Source organism: Haemorhous mexicanus, chromosome 1 (assembly GCF_027477595.1).
Source record: "Haemorhous mexicanus isolate bHaeMex1 chromosome 1, bHaeMex1.pri, whole genome shotgun sequence".
NCBI lineage: Eukaryota > Metazoa > Chordata > Aves > Passeriformes > Fringillidae > Haemorhous > Haemorhous mexicanus.
Genome location: NC_082341.1, coordinates 21,297,041 through 21,314,011, shown reverse-complemented (window position 1 = coordinate 21,314,011; position 16,971 = coordinate 21,297,041). Strand labels below are relative to the sequence as shown.

The 16,971-nt window shown below is 38.5% G+C and overlaps 1 protein-coding gene across 1 annotated transcript in view; it reads right to left on the bottom strand.

Moving 5' to 3' along the window:
* Positions 1-428: 428 nt before the first annotated feature.
* ITGA8 (integrin subunit alpha 8) overlaps positions 429-16,971 on the bottom strand; it is a 110,928-nt gene continuing 94,385 nt past the window's right edge. Inside the window, exons 28-30 of the mRNA XM_059842568.1 lie at positions 14,479-14,580; positions 5,539-5,661; positions 429-4,299 (exon numbers count right to left, since the gene is read on the bottom strand). Coding sequence (XP_059698551.1) covers positions 4,213-4,299; positions 5,539-5,661; positions 14,479-14,580 — 312 coding nt within the window. The 3' untranslated portion in view covers positions 429-4,212. The remainder of the gene's footprint in view (positions 4,300-5,538; positions 5,662-14,478; positions 14,581-16,971) is intronic.

The following is a 16,971-nucleotide window of genomic DNA, read 5'->3' as shown; positions in this document are numbered from 1 at the left end:
ACTTGGGAAAACTCCTGAAAAGTAAGCTAGCCCCTGTAATGCACTGACCATTTCACACAGAATCCTGAATTCTGCTCTGCCCCTGTTATCCTGAGTGGCTTCTGGAAAAGTAATACTGTCTGATACAGTCCAGTTTTGGAAAGAGTTCCTGAAATCTGCTTTACAAACCCTCGCTGAAACAAAGAACAATATACAACCAAACGAAATGTAGTCCATTGGTGAAGTAGAATAACATGCTGGAAACAAACAAAACCATGTGAAAAGCAAGTTGAACAATTACTTCCATTCTTTTCTAAAAGTCACTGTGTACAGTAGGGTAGCATCTTGAATAGATAAGTGCCTCTCCAATGCAACACACAGGCAAAACAAGAACAGTCCTTCAATATTAAAAGCATTCCTGCTGTGTCACATCATGGTGCCTGCACGAGTTGAATTCAAGACTTTTTATTGTTAAGAGGCACTGCCATTACGCTACATTTTAATATGGATCTTTGCCAACAATCATAAATAAAACACTCACTCATAAACAATTCCTAAAGGCAGTGTGTCAGATGGTATTTCATTAAAAAAAGGCTTGCTGCAATGGAGTACCATAGGTCATGGCTGGCTGGAGCTTTCTTTTTCCTGTGTGTTTCTAGGTGTTTTGTTGGTTCTCAAAAGGCTTTTTAGTTAGTGAAAGCTATGCCTACCAGAAGATCCTTCATGCTAATGGAGGGAAAGTTCACAGCTAAAACACAGAGAAAATCAGTGTTGTTTTCAAGAGCTGTCTAATGTGGAAGACCTGTAAAAGCTGTGAGAAACAGAAAAACTCAAAATGAGTTACAGAATGGTGGCAAGAAAAAATCAACCTGTGGTAAAATTAAAATTGTATTTGCTAAATATCTTTAAAGATTAAATCAGTAAAGGAGAACATATTAAAATATACGATCCCTGGTATGCAAATTCTGAAATTTTCATGAAACAGAAAATATGATCCGGTCTGCTGCATGGATAAAATAACTGGACAGCCTTTCTCAAATTCAGTGGGAAGCATGGGAAATAAAAGATGAATGTCTCTCTGTTTACTAGACTGCTGTGGTGGTCATAGCAATAAAGAGTTTTAATAGACTAATTTTTTAAGTAATCTTCTGTTTTTCCTTCTCTCTGGACTCCTCCCATGTTCTCTGAAATTAGCAGCTCACCACAAACATTGGGAAGAATAAGGCTGAATTACTTTAACAGAAAGCTGCATTTAGTAACTCATTACAAAGCTGACATCACTGCAACAAAAGGTCAGTCATGTAGGGATGTGGCAGAGGTTATCATGTAGCACAGTACTGATATACTGGGGGGGAAAGATTATGTCAACTGCCTGCTAAGTGTCCACATCCAGGATGCAATCTCCCCAGGGAATAAACACTCTTGGCAAGCACTGAAATCCAGAAATCTTCACAAAGCTGTTTGCAATTTGCAGCCAAAACTATCCACAAATGCTGGGAATAGACTACAGTCCTTGACAACACACAACTCCAGACATTTCCAGGGGGGAAGTTTAATCTACAAGGATGTAGAAATATAAAACAAAGTATTGCTCAAAGTAACTGTTTGTCAGATCATGTGCCTCTAATTTGGTTTCCAGTGACATTACACAGCTGCAGCCAATGGATTCCAGCCAGGCCCAACAGTCACTGAAGTTCTTTTTTTGTTTAAATTTAGTATCTGAACATGTTTTGCCCATCATTAAAATAGAGAGTAATTTCTCAAAAGTGAACTGTAGAAGTTACAACTGCAAAGAACTTATTAGGTCACCTAGTCCCATCCTCAGAGCAATGTAGGATTGAAAACACATTGCAAGAAATACCCAACAGCGTGGTGTTTGTTTTACTTTTTTCCCCCGTTCCTTTTTTCCTTTATTGTAATCGTTATCAGTATATTCAAAAGTTTAAAAAACAACCACAAATGCCAGTGTAAACATGCTTCAGGTATATAAGTAATATAAGTATTGCACATACAGAAGTCCTATGTTCAGTATCTCCTTATGGTGCTATTTCATCAGAGTTGTGCAGATGACATGATTACAATGAGCTGCTGATATTATTCGGAAGCTGCTACACACAACAATTAAATATTTACAAAAGCTGGAAGCTCACTTTTTTTCCTTCGTGGAAGGATGATTTTGCCTGGAATGTATGGGATACAGAGGTGTGCAAATATGGGACAGGCTTGCTTTGTGATGGAATTTATCAGCTGATGTCTCTAATCTACAAGGGATCAGCTCAAAACCATTGGGGAAAGGAGCCTGTTCATGGTTTTCTGGGGGACTGGGAAGTTGTCAGTCCTCCCCATCCCTAGGAAACAGAGGTGCTTGCTTGTGTGAAGCACACAGGTGCTTCACCTCCGTGTTCAGAGGCACATGTTTCCTTTTCTCTGTAAGCCTTGTGGGCACACTGCATCTGATAAGCTAAAGACTTCATAAAGGTCTTCTTGCAAATTTGCCTTAGATATGAAGATGTAACACAGCTCCTGCTTGGATTTCCCAGGTTAGTCTGCATACAAGAAATGATAAAACTGTAAAATCTCATGTTGGACTAACAGAAGTGACAATGTTGCATAACTACTCCTATCTTGAAATGTTAGGAAGCAGAAGGCCACTTGTTTAAAAGGAGCCAAAAAGTGGCAGAATGGATGAGGCCATTTACCAGCTGAGAAGCTGAGATGGATTGGAAAGAAAAGGAGAAGGCAAGTGGTGTGTATGTTTCATAAAATGGACAATCCTTTGTGAAGTTTACACAATATTGCTAATTTCACACTCACAGGCAGCTCTGAAAGACTCAAGCTTTCACATAAAAATTTGCACAGACCAGGGCTTAGAGCCCCTGCTGAGATAAAGACCATTTGCTGATGGAAGGGAAAGAATGAAATATCCCTTCTTTAGAATCCTAATCCCAGAAAAAAAAAAAAAAATACTAGGTGTGTGTTTTTACTCTTTACCTCAAAATCTCCTTCTTTCTTTTTGTTCATGCTTGGCTGGCTGGCATCCTATTTTTCTGCATAAATACAAATCCTGTCACCCTTTTCTGCGAGACTTTAAAAATAATTTTATCAAACCCTAAACTTTGCCAAAAGCATTACTTTTAAGATGCTGCCAGCTTGTAGATTGAAAAACGAAAAAGGCAAAGATTTCTTTAGGTGAAAAATTATGGCAGTAGCTGTTCTATTTTAAGAGGGGATTTCAACAAAGTAACAGGGCAAAGGCCAAGAAATTTTGCCCCAGCCTAAAACCCCCCACAAGCCTTTTCAATATTACCAGTGTGGCTGTGATAATTTAAAGCAGTGTTTCAGAAATGTCTGTGTCCTGTGTCAATGTACAGCTGCCAGCCATCAGCAAAGCAAGGACAGGGTAACTCATCCCTGCTTTATACTGTGCATGGATTTAGTTATCTGGATGTGATACTGCCAGCTTTGGGCCGAAAGAGATACAACGTGTACTTGCTTATCACATGTCTCATCTTGTTAAAGTGTTCCATAAATCTTCTGCTTTGCAAAACACCTCATAGCCAAGGAGGTTGTGTTCTGGTGTACAATGTGTTTACTCTTCTATTTACATGCAAAGTAAGTACATGATTTCTATTATTTTTTCCTTCTCTCAAAATCTATGTTGATGATTATATCAGATACTTATTACAAAAAGGTGGAAAAATAAATAATTGTGCCCCATCTATAAAGGTATTTATAGATTACCTTTGTGTTTCAGAAGTACTTTCACAGTACTGATATATTGCCTGTCTCCCTGAGCCATAATTTCATAGAAGTTCTTAGGGAGGTTTCAAAGATACTCTGTATGATACAGTAGCATTCAGAAGGTTTGTCCTGCTTCGTCTTGTAGATGATACAGCAATGAAGGCATTCTCTCCTTGAGAGATTTGGGCTTGTTCTGGAAGCATCTCAGTATACCACACGTGCTCAGAAGCATCTGCTGAAACGTAGACTGACTGGAATATGGGATAAACATTCTGTTCAGTGGAAAATATGTTTATAAGGCAGTGATAAGTTGCTTTCTTTGGCAAGGATGGCCATCATGTGGCATGTTCTCAGAACATTGCATAGATCTGATTGACACCATGTCACTTGCAGGTACGAAGGAAGAATGGTTGGAAGGAATCTTTCATTTAATCCTCGTCGTGTTTCTAGTCTCTCAGGCAGGATTCTGACTTGAACTGTCACTCTCTTCCTTTATGCATCAGTAGTCTTGTTATTTGTCAGCTGTTGCCTGTCAGCCATGTCATCTTGAGGAGGTCTAGCTCTGTCAAAGAAGCCACACTGCAGAAAAAATCAACAGAAACAAAGATGTCATGGTAAGACAACCACAGGAAGACTCAGCTGCAGTTTGATTGTTCAACCTGAAATGCTGGGCACAATGTATGGCAGGCTGAGAGACTGTGAAGACATATTATTTCTATCCAAATCATTCCCTATGAAAGTTTTAGATGCAAGGCATTGAGTACCAAAGCACAGCTTTAAAAATCCAAAATATATGAAAGCTGTCTTTGCAGGAGATGTAAAGTTGGCCTGAATGCTGATATGGACTGATGCTAATGATAAATCTGCTCCTCTCAGTTCAGCAATGCATTCATTCAGAAAAGAGATTTAGACTGACAAGCAGTAATCATAAGAAAGTGTAATATGTGTTGGGAAATGTCCACAGGACAGTGTTGTGACCTAATCTAAAGATCACTAAAGATGAGATTCTTCCCACCTTACTTAAACTGCTTAACATTCACTCTTTCAATTGAAAGGTTGAAAGTTCAAAAGTGGTTAAAGTACCACCAAAAGGTATTTTCCCTTCTCCTTGCGTGTTTAGACATAACTTTTTGCTGCTGCTACCTGACCAGGTGAAGTTGGGAAGTTAGCATAGGCTGTACATCTAACCATAACCTTTAGGCAGCTGAAGACAGATAAACCAAATCCTAATACAAGGAATTATTTCAATTTTATTTTTAATGTGAACTGAGAGGATGGACAAAAGCTACTCTGGCTCTTTGTAATATAGCAGTTTCCAGTAATTTGTCTTAAAACTTGTGAAAGGAATGTAACAGCCAATACAAAAATAGAAAATTTTAAAAAACAAAATATATGATATATTAATACAAAAGGAAATCTTCTAAAAATTAATTCTCAGAAGTGGGAGTGTTGTTCCAAGCTGACAAAAACTGGAAATTCCTGAATTATTCAGAGAAAACAAAGTTAGAGTAACTTCTTTTTGAACCTAAACATCCTGAAATAGAGGATCAGAGGTCTTGGGAAACGGAGCCAAACTCTGTATGCCCATTTGTAACCAGGTTTCAGTAATAAAGGAGGACTTTGAAAACAAGTTCCCTGCATAAAGGTCAATGACACTAGCATGTCAGAAATGCCAAAACAAAAAAGACACGTGTACTGTTGCTTTTACTCCAAACTGTTAAAGATCACAAAATTCTAGCCTCTCTTTTTATCTGTTAGAATCTTTCAGTATTTTTGGGGTTTTTTTAAGGCAACAGTAACAGGAATAATGGAACATACCTTCCATAAAGCTAGGGTCAGCAGAGCTAGTACTAGTAGTCCAAGAAGTATGGCTAGTATTATAACCCATAAAGGGATCTCAAAGGAGACATTTGGGGTGGACCAAATGACAGATGTTCTGATCTGCAATGAAAGAAATACATCTAATGAATGAAAATGAAGCAAGTAAAGCAAGTCCAACAGTAGAATAGAGAGGTTAGAAGCATTGATTTCAACAGCATTTTGCAGATTAGAAATACAGATTGACTGAAATTTTCCCATGTTGGCTTGATTTATTGTAATTTCCTTTCCACTTGTTCATGATTAATTACTAGAAATGAAATTCACACATATATAAAAGTCTTGTCATATCAGACATAGAAATAATTTTCCCATATTACAGAGTGGGAAAAAAATACCCTTCTGTGCAGATGCTTCACAAATATTCAAGGAGCAAAGTTCTGTTCACATGCTGGTGCAGCTTAGGCCAGTACACTGAAATGCACTGAATTACTCACAAACAATGGTTGACTTTGGCCCAAACTCTTAATTCAAACCACAGCAGATACCAGCAACATTTTTCTTATTTTAATTTTTGCTGACATAGCAGTATACATTTTTTCCGATTATTTGCATTTCAGTTAAGCAGTCCAAAAAGAAAACTCAAGCAGAGTGTATTGTCCTTGTGATAAAGCCTAACACACAGTATGATGTTATCTTCTTTAAGAGAAGCCAATCCTACAGACCATTACCTAAACGGGAAACAAGCGTGAAACGCGCTCTCTCATTGTCTGAGGCTCTACAAAGCAGCAGAGGTTAACATCAGTTATCAAAGGCTTAACTGAGTTGGCAAACCTCTCTCTTTAGGCTTTCATGTGGACAAAGAGTAGTAATAACCCTTTTGTAGTTCTCCTTCTGGGGACACCCATACTCTCCTCCATACTCTCCTTTCCATACCTTGCACAAAATGCATAATATGCTCTCAGGCTCTGCTTGGAAGGCTCCTCAGTCTCACTGAATATTTGCTCAGTCCCTGCTACTCCCAAGTGCAAGGAATGAGTTTGGGCTTTCCTTAGCTCTTTTGACACAATTATATCCCTTCAGTCTTAGTTTATTTTCTCAAACTTTTCTCTTTGTTAGCCTAGGAAGGGATTTCTCTCTGGGGTTTTCTCTTAGACCTCTCTTGTCTACTCCTAGTCTCCCTTACAACAAGTATGTGACAGTTGGAAGTTATTTGCTTTATGACATGATGAAATCAGTTTGTAAAGAAACTGAAGACACAAACTCTCAAATGATATTCCTCTTCTGTACTCAAAGTACAGCTAAGAAATATACTCTTTTTAGTAAGTTTCTTGGCTATGGTCCGGTCCCTAAGCTGCACTCATTGTAAATTTTCTTACTATGTCTTTTTCCCTCTATTACCTTGGTGATTGATGCACTAGAAAATTTAACAAAATACTAATTTCTAATTTGTTCATTGAAGGAACAGCAGCCTAACTTTTAAGAATGGGCACAACTCTGTAGTTCAGCTCAAAACTGTTTCCATTCCCATGCCTCTCATTTCTCTCCTGGAAGATGGCAAATTTAATCCTTTCTGCAACATCCAGTCCTTTCTTCTCTCACTTTTTCTTGTGATCAGCACTCTTTCGTAGACCTTTCCTTCTGAAAGCACCAGTAGACCTGTCTTCCAGCTACTGTCAGGCTTAACTTAACTGGAAGACACTTTTGAATAGTCATTTTCACTTACTTCATCTGTGCAGCCAACTGCTCCCTACTGTGGCACAGCACTTACAGAGATGGCAGTCTGGTGAGCTCTACTGATGCACGTGTTTTTTTTAGTATGCCTCACCAGGAAACAAAATGCAGACACAAATTTTCTGTGTAGGAAACCACTTGCTTTCTACCAAAGCTTACACTGAGGGTTACACAGAAAATGCCAAGACACTGCCCAGTCCTGGTGTTTGCACTTGAACATTGGCTCTGAAGATTAGGTACTTGCAGTGCTGGCCATAGCATCATTGATCTAACAAACACAGATAATATGTATCTTAGGAGCAGCTCTAAATAGTCATAAGTCTGCAATATTTCAAAAAGATAACATCTACAAAGAATAAATATGAGAGAAAATTAAAGCAAGGAAGAATTACTTTAAGGAAAACAGCATTAATAAAACAACTGATGAAATGTCCCCCTTATGTCCCAACAGATATCCTGATGGTCTCATCCAGTGATCAACCATGCCTCTGCAGGAATACCATTCCTTTGCCAGCCTCCTCTTTGGGTTGCATCTTAACCACTGCAAAATTTCATATGCTCTCTGCATCATAAGATTCAGAGAGAGCAGAGCTCATTTAGTAAGGATAAAATGTTCTTGAATGGCTCTGCTTGTGTCTCAGAGTGGCATTAAAATGCAAGGGCAAGAGAAAATGAGAGAAGGGTCATTCTGAACTGTCTGCAGAGATTCTTCCCAAGAAAAGCCAAATAAGGAAAAAGATGAATTCAAGTAAAAGGTTAACTGACCAGGAAAAAAACAGAAAGGATGCAGTTACAAGGGGCTGCTTGAAGCCTGTAGAAAACAATGGGCTCAGCTGTCCAAGGAAGAAAGCATCTCCATTCTGCAGCTAGAAAATCATGAAGGCTGCCCTGAAGCAAGCCTGATCACATACAGCCCAAGAGTTAGGAAGTGCTGATGAAAATTCATGGGCCCCAAGACTGCAAAAATGGACTGATTCAAAAAACCCCAACTCATTCACAATGTGAACTTCTTCTGTGAGGTACTACACACATGAAGTTACAAATTTTAATTATTGTTTGGAAAGGACCTGACACTGTCAACATACAGATTGCATATCTTAACCATCTAAGATTTGAGCTTCACTATAGTTTCTATTTGTAACACTATAACTTGCCTGAGCATGTTGCTGTGAATTTGGAGCACTAATGTCAAAGACTACTTACCAAAAACATTTTAAAAAATATTCGTAAGACAGCAGAAAAAATAAAAGGCAAGCAGTGCTTTCTGTTGTCTCAAGTTTAATGAAATGACTGACTCTATTTCACAGCAGGACCAAACCACAGGGAAGACCCATTTACATGCAAAGACTTTATTTTGCCATTTCTGCTACTGATAGCTTCAGCCAAATTCCTAGGTGGAATAACGTGACTGAGATAAATACAAGAGGAAATGGGAGGCAGTATTGCTGCTTTAGAGTGGATTGTAGAACATCAGTAAAACAGAACAAAAAGATTCTGACAAGCTGCTCGCTAGATGTGGACGGCTTGATAAATGGGCAGTCATCCTGGGTCTGGCCAGGAAAGGGTTAATTTTTGGAGTAGCCTGGAGGGGGCATGACCAGGAGGTTACTGCTATAACAGCTCACATTATTACCTGAGGCAGGGGAAGGGAGTCTCTTATGTAGTTCCTCCCAGCTGAGTAAGCCTGGCAGAGGGAGCTGATGTTAGGGAGCTTCCCTGTCAATCTTTCCTTTCTTGTACCCTCTGTCATTAGTATTGTTGCTGTTACTGTTAATTTTCTTATCTCGTTGCTGTTTCCTGTAAATTGTTCTTATATCAACTTGTGATCTTTACGTTTTGTGCCTTCAGTTCCTATTTCCATCCTGCTGCAGGGTGAAAGGCACTGGAAAGCAGGGAAGCAAGCAAGCGGTGCATGGTTCAGAGAGTCACAGTGGGAGAACTAAACTGGGGAGTACCATTCCTAAACCAGGACAACAGTCGACTGAAATTTTACATCCTGAGTATGAAAATTATCTGAGTGGGCAAATTCTTCTTGGAGTGGGAAGAAATTTTGGTTTACAGATTTCTTCAGATAGTATTTGACTGAACCACATCTGATTCCTTGAGCACCAAGTCCAGTTTAACCCAATCTAAGGTAACTACCTCAGCACCACAGGTGCTGAGACAGGGGTGAAGTAAGCTTCTGTGTGGTGTTTAGGTCTGAATAGCTCACAGGGCAGCATATGATTGCACAGGAGCAGAGCAACAACTAGACTCTTAATGTGTGCCAATTCACTGTTCAAAATTAGGTAGGGTCAATCCAGACTTCAAAGCATGTTTGAGATCCTCCTGAAATCAGTGGAAACAGATTATTTTATTAAGAATGGTAGATTTCATTAGGTTTTGGATAAAGCTGACAGTAGTGTATGCAACTACAAGAACACATGTTGCCTTTCCATGCCTTCTTTTATGTGGCACTTCTAGATAGTTGCTGTATTTATGTGCTGTGTTTTCTTTTCTCTTAGGCTATGAAAACAGTAACACAAGCTAGCTCTTATTCTGATGTCTACAGAGCACCTATCAGCATGAATCCAGACAAGGACATGTGCATCTTCCTGAGGATGCTAAACAATTCTGAGTGGTGTATCAGCACTCATCCTTGCTTGTGCTGCATGGGTTCAGAATCATTTCTCCCTTCCTCCTTCTGTCATTCTGCCTTTACAGACCATCAAGTGCAACTTGTGGTTTAATTTCAATAGCTCAGCTGGAGCTAGACAAATGTTGAAACATAAACAAGAAACTGTATTCCTGTAAAAGAGCAGGGCATCATGTTCATAATCCTTAGATTATCAGCAATGAGCAAAACAGACAGCAGAAATTAGGTATATCCTGTATCAAGCAGACACTGCTGCAAAACTGGCACATTTCTCTTCTCTTTTAGCCTGAGTGTAGCCAATGCTAATGAAATATTTGCCTCCTAAAATCTTTAAATCATCCTGTCGAGCTCACACCCTTTTCCCATGATTCTTCTTTGTCTTAGATTTTAAAAGCAAGGGGATGGTTGTGCTAAATACTTGAGAATTATTTCCTGAGCAGGGTATTATATGTAGGCATCAGTCTCACTCATGGCTGTGTGCATTTCCAGTAGGATATAATGCCCCTGGGCTGCCCCCTTTATACTCTACACAAAGCCTTGCAAGGATACTAATGCAATTCTTGTGAACAGTTTGACACTGCACGTCCTGAACACCCACAGAGTTGAGGCAGAAGCTGGAGGGGAAGACACAAACAAAACATTCCTTCAGTTTTGTCTGCCTTGTTTCACCATTTTTACAGAGGACTGTTGCTTCTTCACCCCATGCTGTCCACCAACATTTTTACATGTGATTTTGATTTAAAAGAAGTTTGTGTTTTCAGCTTGGATTTCTGTTCTTCTCCATGTGGTAGGTTTAGTACTGCAGGATCAGAGCCAGGGAATGTTTCCATCTAAGGTGGCCAATATGAAGTGGATTTTTTACACAAGTGTTGCATGTTGACTCTGTACTTTAGATGTGTGTTAGCTTTCCTCTCTGTTCAGGACAAGACAATGCTGAACACTGAAAACAATGCTTGCTTCTCTGTCAAGGGGGTGAAAAGCACATCTCACAGACTTGAGAGGAGCCATCTGACTTCCGATGCTGCAGAACATCTCACACCTTTGTTATCCAAAGGGTGCCAGAGAATGCCATCTGCCTCAGGCACTGAGATGAGGGTGAAATCAACCCAAGAGTTATGGACCGAGCCTTTGTTTGCTATGGGAAATAAAATCCACACTGGTCTTAGCACAGATGCTGTCAGACAGTCTTAACTTCATAACCCCTCTTGCAGTTTCATGGAAGTCATTTGTTGCTTATGAAAGTGTTCTTCTGGGGAGGCTTTTAAAAATGTGCCTTTTAAAAAATGTGCCATAGTTAACCTCACTGTAAGTATATAAAATAATTATTAGGGCTTTTGCCACTTTATTTCATCCAGTTTGGATTTTGCTTCTGATTTTGGTGTTGTGTGTCTTCAAAATAGTCTTTGATTCCTCTGGAAGGGAGCACAAAGCAGAGAGAAGCATATGAAGTAATTGGCTGCTTCACAGGCACTCCCTTATGTACAGATGGGAGATAGGTTTGACTGGTGCAAACTTCCAGCATCTGTGGTCAAAATTCAGTGCATGCCAGTGGGATTCTCACAAAGGTATTTTTTTCTCCCTGGTTCTTTAAAAGACACATTTCAAAAAATAAAAATAACTTCTCCATAATTTATTCTGCTACTTTAAGAAACAGCAACTGAATTATTATTCTAGTGCTACTGCTTTTGCTGTCCATGATGACCTTCCTTTAGTCTTCAGAAATTTTCTTTACAGAGGCTGAGAAACAGGAAGTCTTTTGTACTCCTACATGTCACCATCCAACCATCACAGCATGATCTTCTTATATGTTCCCAAAAAATGCTCAAAATAGAATGTAAAAGCTCCCTCAAGCTTGAAGTCACATTTATAATTACACATTACAAATGTTTATGCAAATATATTTAATGAGGAATATAAGCTTGTTTAAAGTACTATCAACATGTAATAAAAAAACCCCAAAACTAAGGCCTATAACTAAAAAAAGTTATAGGCCTTAGTCTGAAACCACTGGAGGACACTGGTCAAACAGTTTAGACTAAAGGCATCCACAGCGAAAATCCTATCAAATGTTAAGAAAAGCAACCGTATTTTATTAAACTCCCAAACCGGATCAAGAATCAAAAATTAAAGCAAATTTCTGCTTATTCTAACTTTGTACTTTTTGCAATAAAAAGTACTTTCATGTTGCACATGAAATCCACCAAGTAAGTCAGTATTATTTACCATAATAATACTTGTAGCAGAAAAGGGAAAATTTTCTCTTGAATGAAATAGCTGTTAACAAGGAAATTCAACCAGTTGTATAATATATGGCTGCAATACTAAGACTATCAAAAATAATGTAAATACTATTATAGATATCAGTGGACTCCAGTTTAAGCTCCATGCTAATTTTCTGTTTGATGCATTTTCATTCTAATGTTTTACTAAAAAGATCCAGGTTTTCTTACATTTACCTAATGTTTCACACACCTTTGTATCATGACCTTGTCTTCAAGATCTATGTGTCCAAGACCTATATTCCATGATGATAAAGTCCTTAGAGCTACAAATAGGACTATGTGGCTCTGTAGGTTATTGATGTGTATGGGATTACTCATGCCATTAAAACTTAAAGTAAATATCAGCCTGCCTAATTGGAATCCAGCCCTATATGAATTAAATGAAGGACATATGCTCTATTCTTTAAAACATATTATCTTCTTTATATAAACTTTGAAGTGCTAGCTGATTATTATATATATACACTTTTGAAAATTGATTTTAAAAATATTTAAATATTTCTTCCACTTCCACCCTTTCATTGTCTGAAGGAAAATCATAAACCTTTAAATAAATCTTTGGAAGCTTTTAAACCACAACTAGTGATCTTTTTCAGAAGGAGCAAAAATATTAAGCTTTGCCCAACTTCAAGGAAATATTTCTTCTTGCAAGTGGAACATCAAAGAACTGGTGCATATAACACATCAAGCTGTAGAGCTGGCAAGCATCCACTGCCATGTCCAGATATGAAACTACATAAAAGCCTTATCATTTCTCAACATTTTACAGTTGCCATTACAGGCATTTTGCTGTAAATCATCTGCTGCAAATAACGAGCTTTATACTGGCTGGAGTAAGAGAATGAAATGCTTATCTGATCATTTGGTAGATCATCTGACACTTGTTGAGAACAGCAGGCTATCACCTGGGGTAAAGCACTCCAGTCCAGATGAAGGCCCCACTATCAACAGAATTCTGCACATGTGTTTCTGGTATGGAACACATGCTGCAAGAAAATAAAAAGAGCCCGAGTATATCTGTCAGCTTGGTGCCTTTGAACCTTTCTGGATGAACACTGCATTAAGCACCAATCCTCTCTAGTGGAATCAGGGTTCTACTAATGATGAAGGTTAGGGTCACTGTGCACACAGAACCAAGATTTTACCTTGTGTCTTCCCAGAGCAAGTATTAATCAACCCTTCAATCCGTGCATGTCCAAAACTTTAAAGCCTGTATCCTCTAAAATATACTCAAAGTAAGCTCTAAAGTGTATTATTCTATTGGTTTTCTAATAAGAAAGTATTCTGTCTCTACTACTGCATCTCAACCAACTGATATTATGTATTTCCACCACAATTCAACTTGGCAAAGTTTGAATTGAGCTTACCTTTTAAAAGGACTATAACTGATGAATATTTATAAAGATGAGAACATTAAGTCTTAAAATTTCAGATTGCTCTTATACTAGAATCAATTTTTGCCCTCATATTTTACTCACCTTTACCAGTAATGACAAAGTAGACTGAATTTTAACCATGGTATTAGACACCACAAGAAACAAATTACTTTAAAGTGCTCCCCAAACCTAATCCTTTGGCACCAGTAAACCATTAAATCAAATTTATGCCTCCAAAATTAATTTTTCACATAGTACTCCAGAGCCATACAAATCTCGGTCTGCAAATAAAGTAAGTACTTTAGCATCCATCCATCTATCTATCTATCTATCTATCTATCTATCTATCTATCTATCTATCTATCTATCACTTCTGTAAGGATTAGCAAGTAAATTTGTTTCTTTGCACTTGATGTGCTGTGAGGTAGCAATCCTAGGAAAGCATACAGGCCTTCCTGAAAATACAGATAGAGAGAAGTTGCTGTAGACAATTCACAAGCTTGTGTGAGAGAACTGCTCACTGGGAGAAGAGTGAGCTCTCTAAACCTGACAGAAACATGATTCTGGATTTTGCATAAAAACTTCCTCCAAATTTTTTTTACCCCAAACAAAGTAACTAGACACTTGCTTTCACAGTTCTGTTTTCTTTTGGGTGAAAAATCCATCCGAATTGCAATAAAGCAGTCTGCATTAGTTCAGCAAGAAATTATTTTAAAATGTAATAAGAATCATCTATCATCAACTTCCACAGAAAGCAATGAAGTTATTTCCTTTAGGTATTACTTCAGGAATTTACACTAGAAACACAGGAAAGACCAATCTCAATATTTTCATCTATAAGAACTTTCACAGCTGTGATCAGAGTGACCAAATACATGTGCTTCACACAAAGATGTAATTTTCAGTTACTTACTGCTATGCTTCCCTCAGGCAGCTTTGCTGGTTGCACTTTATATGGCATGCTCTTAACTTCAAAAGAAACATTGGAAGAAAGACTGTAGAGATAATTTTTTCTCTGAAATGATAGAAAAAATAAATTATTAAACTCCATGTTTATATTTAAAAGTATTATGAAAGATAAGCAGACAAAAAAACACCAGAGCACTGATTTCATAAATCAAAGATGGTTTCTTTTGGTGAAGAATGCAGGAATTGAGACCTGTATGTGTCCATGAGATAAATACAGCATAAAGCTGCAATACAAAGGCCACATGTTCAAAATGGGGAAGAACGGTTAGATATGCAGAAAGATACATAGAGTTGTTTCTCATATTTCTCTCTGAAATTGGTGAGTTAAAAGCATGGGTGAAGTTTATGGGGTGTCTACCTTTTAACCCTCACTCTGCTGAACAAGCTCAACAGCCAGCAAGGGCGTACTGAGGACATTTACAGCCCTATGTTGAGACCAGGCTGGTAAAGCTTCCTGATAACATCAAAGAAATGGCTGTGCCTTCCCACCAAACAATAGAAGGAACAACCATCTTTGAACTTCATTTACACAGAATCACAGAATAGCTTGGGTTGGAAGGGCCCTCTGGAGATCAGCTAGTCCAACTCCTCTGCCAAGGCAGTCACCTAGACCAAGCTACACTTAGAATGGGATTGGTTTCCTATTGCAGTAGAGCTCAAAAATCCTACTCACCTTGCTTGTTTACTATCAATGTGAGAGGAATGTACAGCAGCCACTGTTTAACTGGCCACCTAACAAAATATTTATATAGCTGTCATTAAGCATTTCACCAAACTCAAAGATGTGCAGACAAAATATGCAATTGATTTCCTGGGGGACTACCTGTATATCCCTTCCCATGTATATTTGGGGTAGTGCTATGGATTTTTGAAAGTGCTTCAATATTCTCTGAAAAGCATTAGATTGTTAAGTGCTAATATGGTCAATGGAAATCAGAGGGCTAGGAGTTATGACTGTTCTATCTTTTTCCTATATTATTATTATTATTATTATTATTATCATCCTGTTTTTGCTACCTGTCTTAATCCTTTATGAAATATGATGATCAGATTTCATCACAATATTTGGCTGATGATTTACAGAAAGACAGAGCCTTGTAAGTAAAGCAGTCTTTCCTTTTGTCACCAGTTTTTTCAGTCCAGCATATTTGGAACACTGTTGTCACTTCCTGAATCTCCTTCTGTGAAACCTTCTCATTCCTTCTATTTTTCACACATTTAGGAGTTCTTGTCCATTGACAAGATTTGGTTTCTGTGTGATTGTTCAACATCTTTTCCTCAGTTTGTTCCTGTAGTTTCCTGTTGCATCCAAGAACTGCTTTTCCTCTTTCAGCTGTTTTGTTGAGCCAAGACTGAGGTAAAAGGACCCCTCAATAATTTGGGTTACTATTTCTTTCCTTCGCTGATGGAAAAAGGTTTATTTGGGAAAATGACCTGAAATAAGCATAATATAAGCCTGGGAGCCAATATGGATGCATTTGAATGACCATGGCCCAAATCAAAGTTTTCACACAACTGCTGTGGTTGGAGAGCATATTTGGAATTTGTTTCCTCCAAGCACAGGCACAGGAGAATCAACTACAGCAGTATGCTCACAACCATGTCCAGTTAGGGTTTGAATATCTCCAAGAAAAAAAACTCCACAATCTCAAGAAGCAACCTATTCCAGTTTTTTACTACCCTCCAAGTAAAAAAGGGGGTTTTTAAATGTTTAAATGGAATTTCCTGTATTTCAATTTGTGCTTCCTCCCTGTTCCTTGATATTGAGAAGTGTATTCTTTACTCTCACCAATCAGATGTTTTCACACGCTGATGAGATCCCTCCTGAGCTTTCTCTTCTCCAGACTGAACATTCCCATCTCTCTCAGCTTCTCCTGGTATATCAAATGCTCCAAGCCCTTAATCATCATTGTGGCTTTTAGCTGGACTTGTTCCATATATCCACAACTCATCTCAGGGAGCCCAGGACTGAACTCCAGATCTGTTTTATCAGTGCTGAGTACAGAGGAAGAATCAATTCCCTTGGCCTGCTGGCAACGCTCTTCCTAATGCAGTCCAAGAGGTTGTTGACTTTCTTTTCTACAAGGGCACACACAGTGGCTCATGTTCAACTTTGCATCCCACAGGAGTCCAAGATCCTTTGCTAGAACACTGCCTTCCAGCTGGTTGGTTGCACCAGTATGTAGGATTATTCCTCTTGTGGTACAGCACTTTGTATTTCCCTTTGTCACCCTTTATGAAATTCCTGCCAACTCACTTCTCCAGCCTGTTGAGGTTCCTCTGAAGGGCATCACAAACAACTGATGTATCAACCACTCCTTCCACTTCACTACCATCTGCAAGTTATCAGGCTATCAGGTTGGTAAGCACGATATTCCTTTTGTAAATCCATCCTGACAGCTTCCAGTCATCTTCCTGTCCTTGACATGTTTGCAAA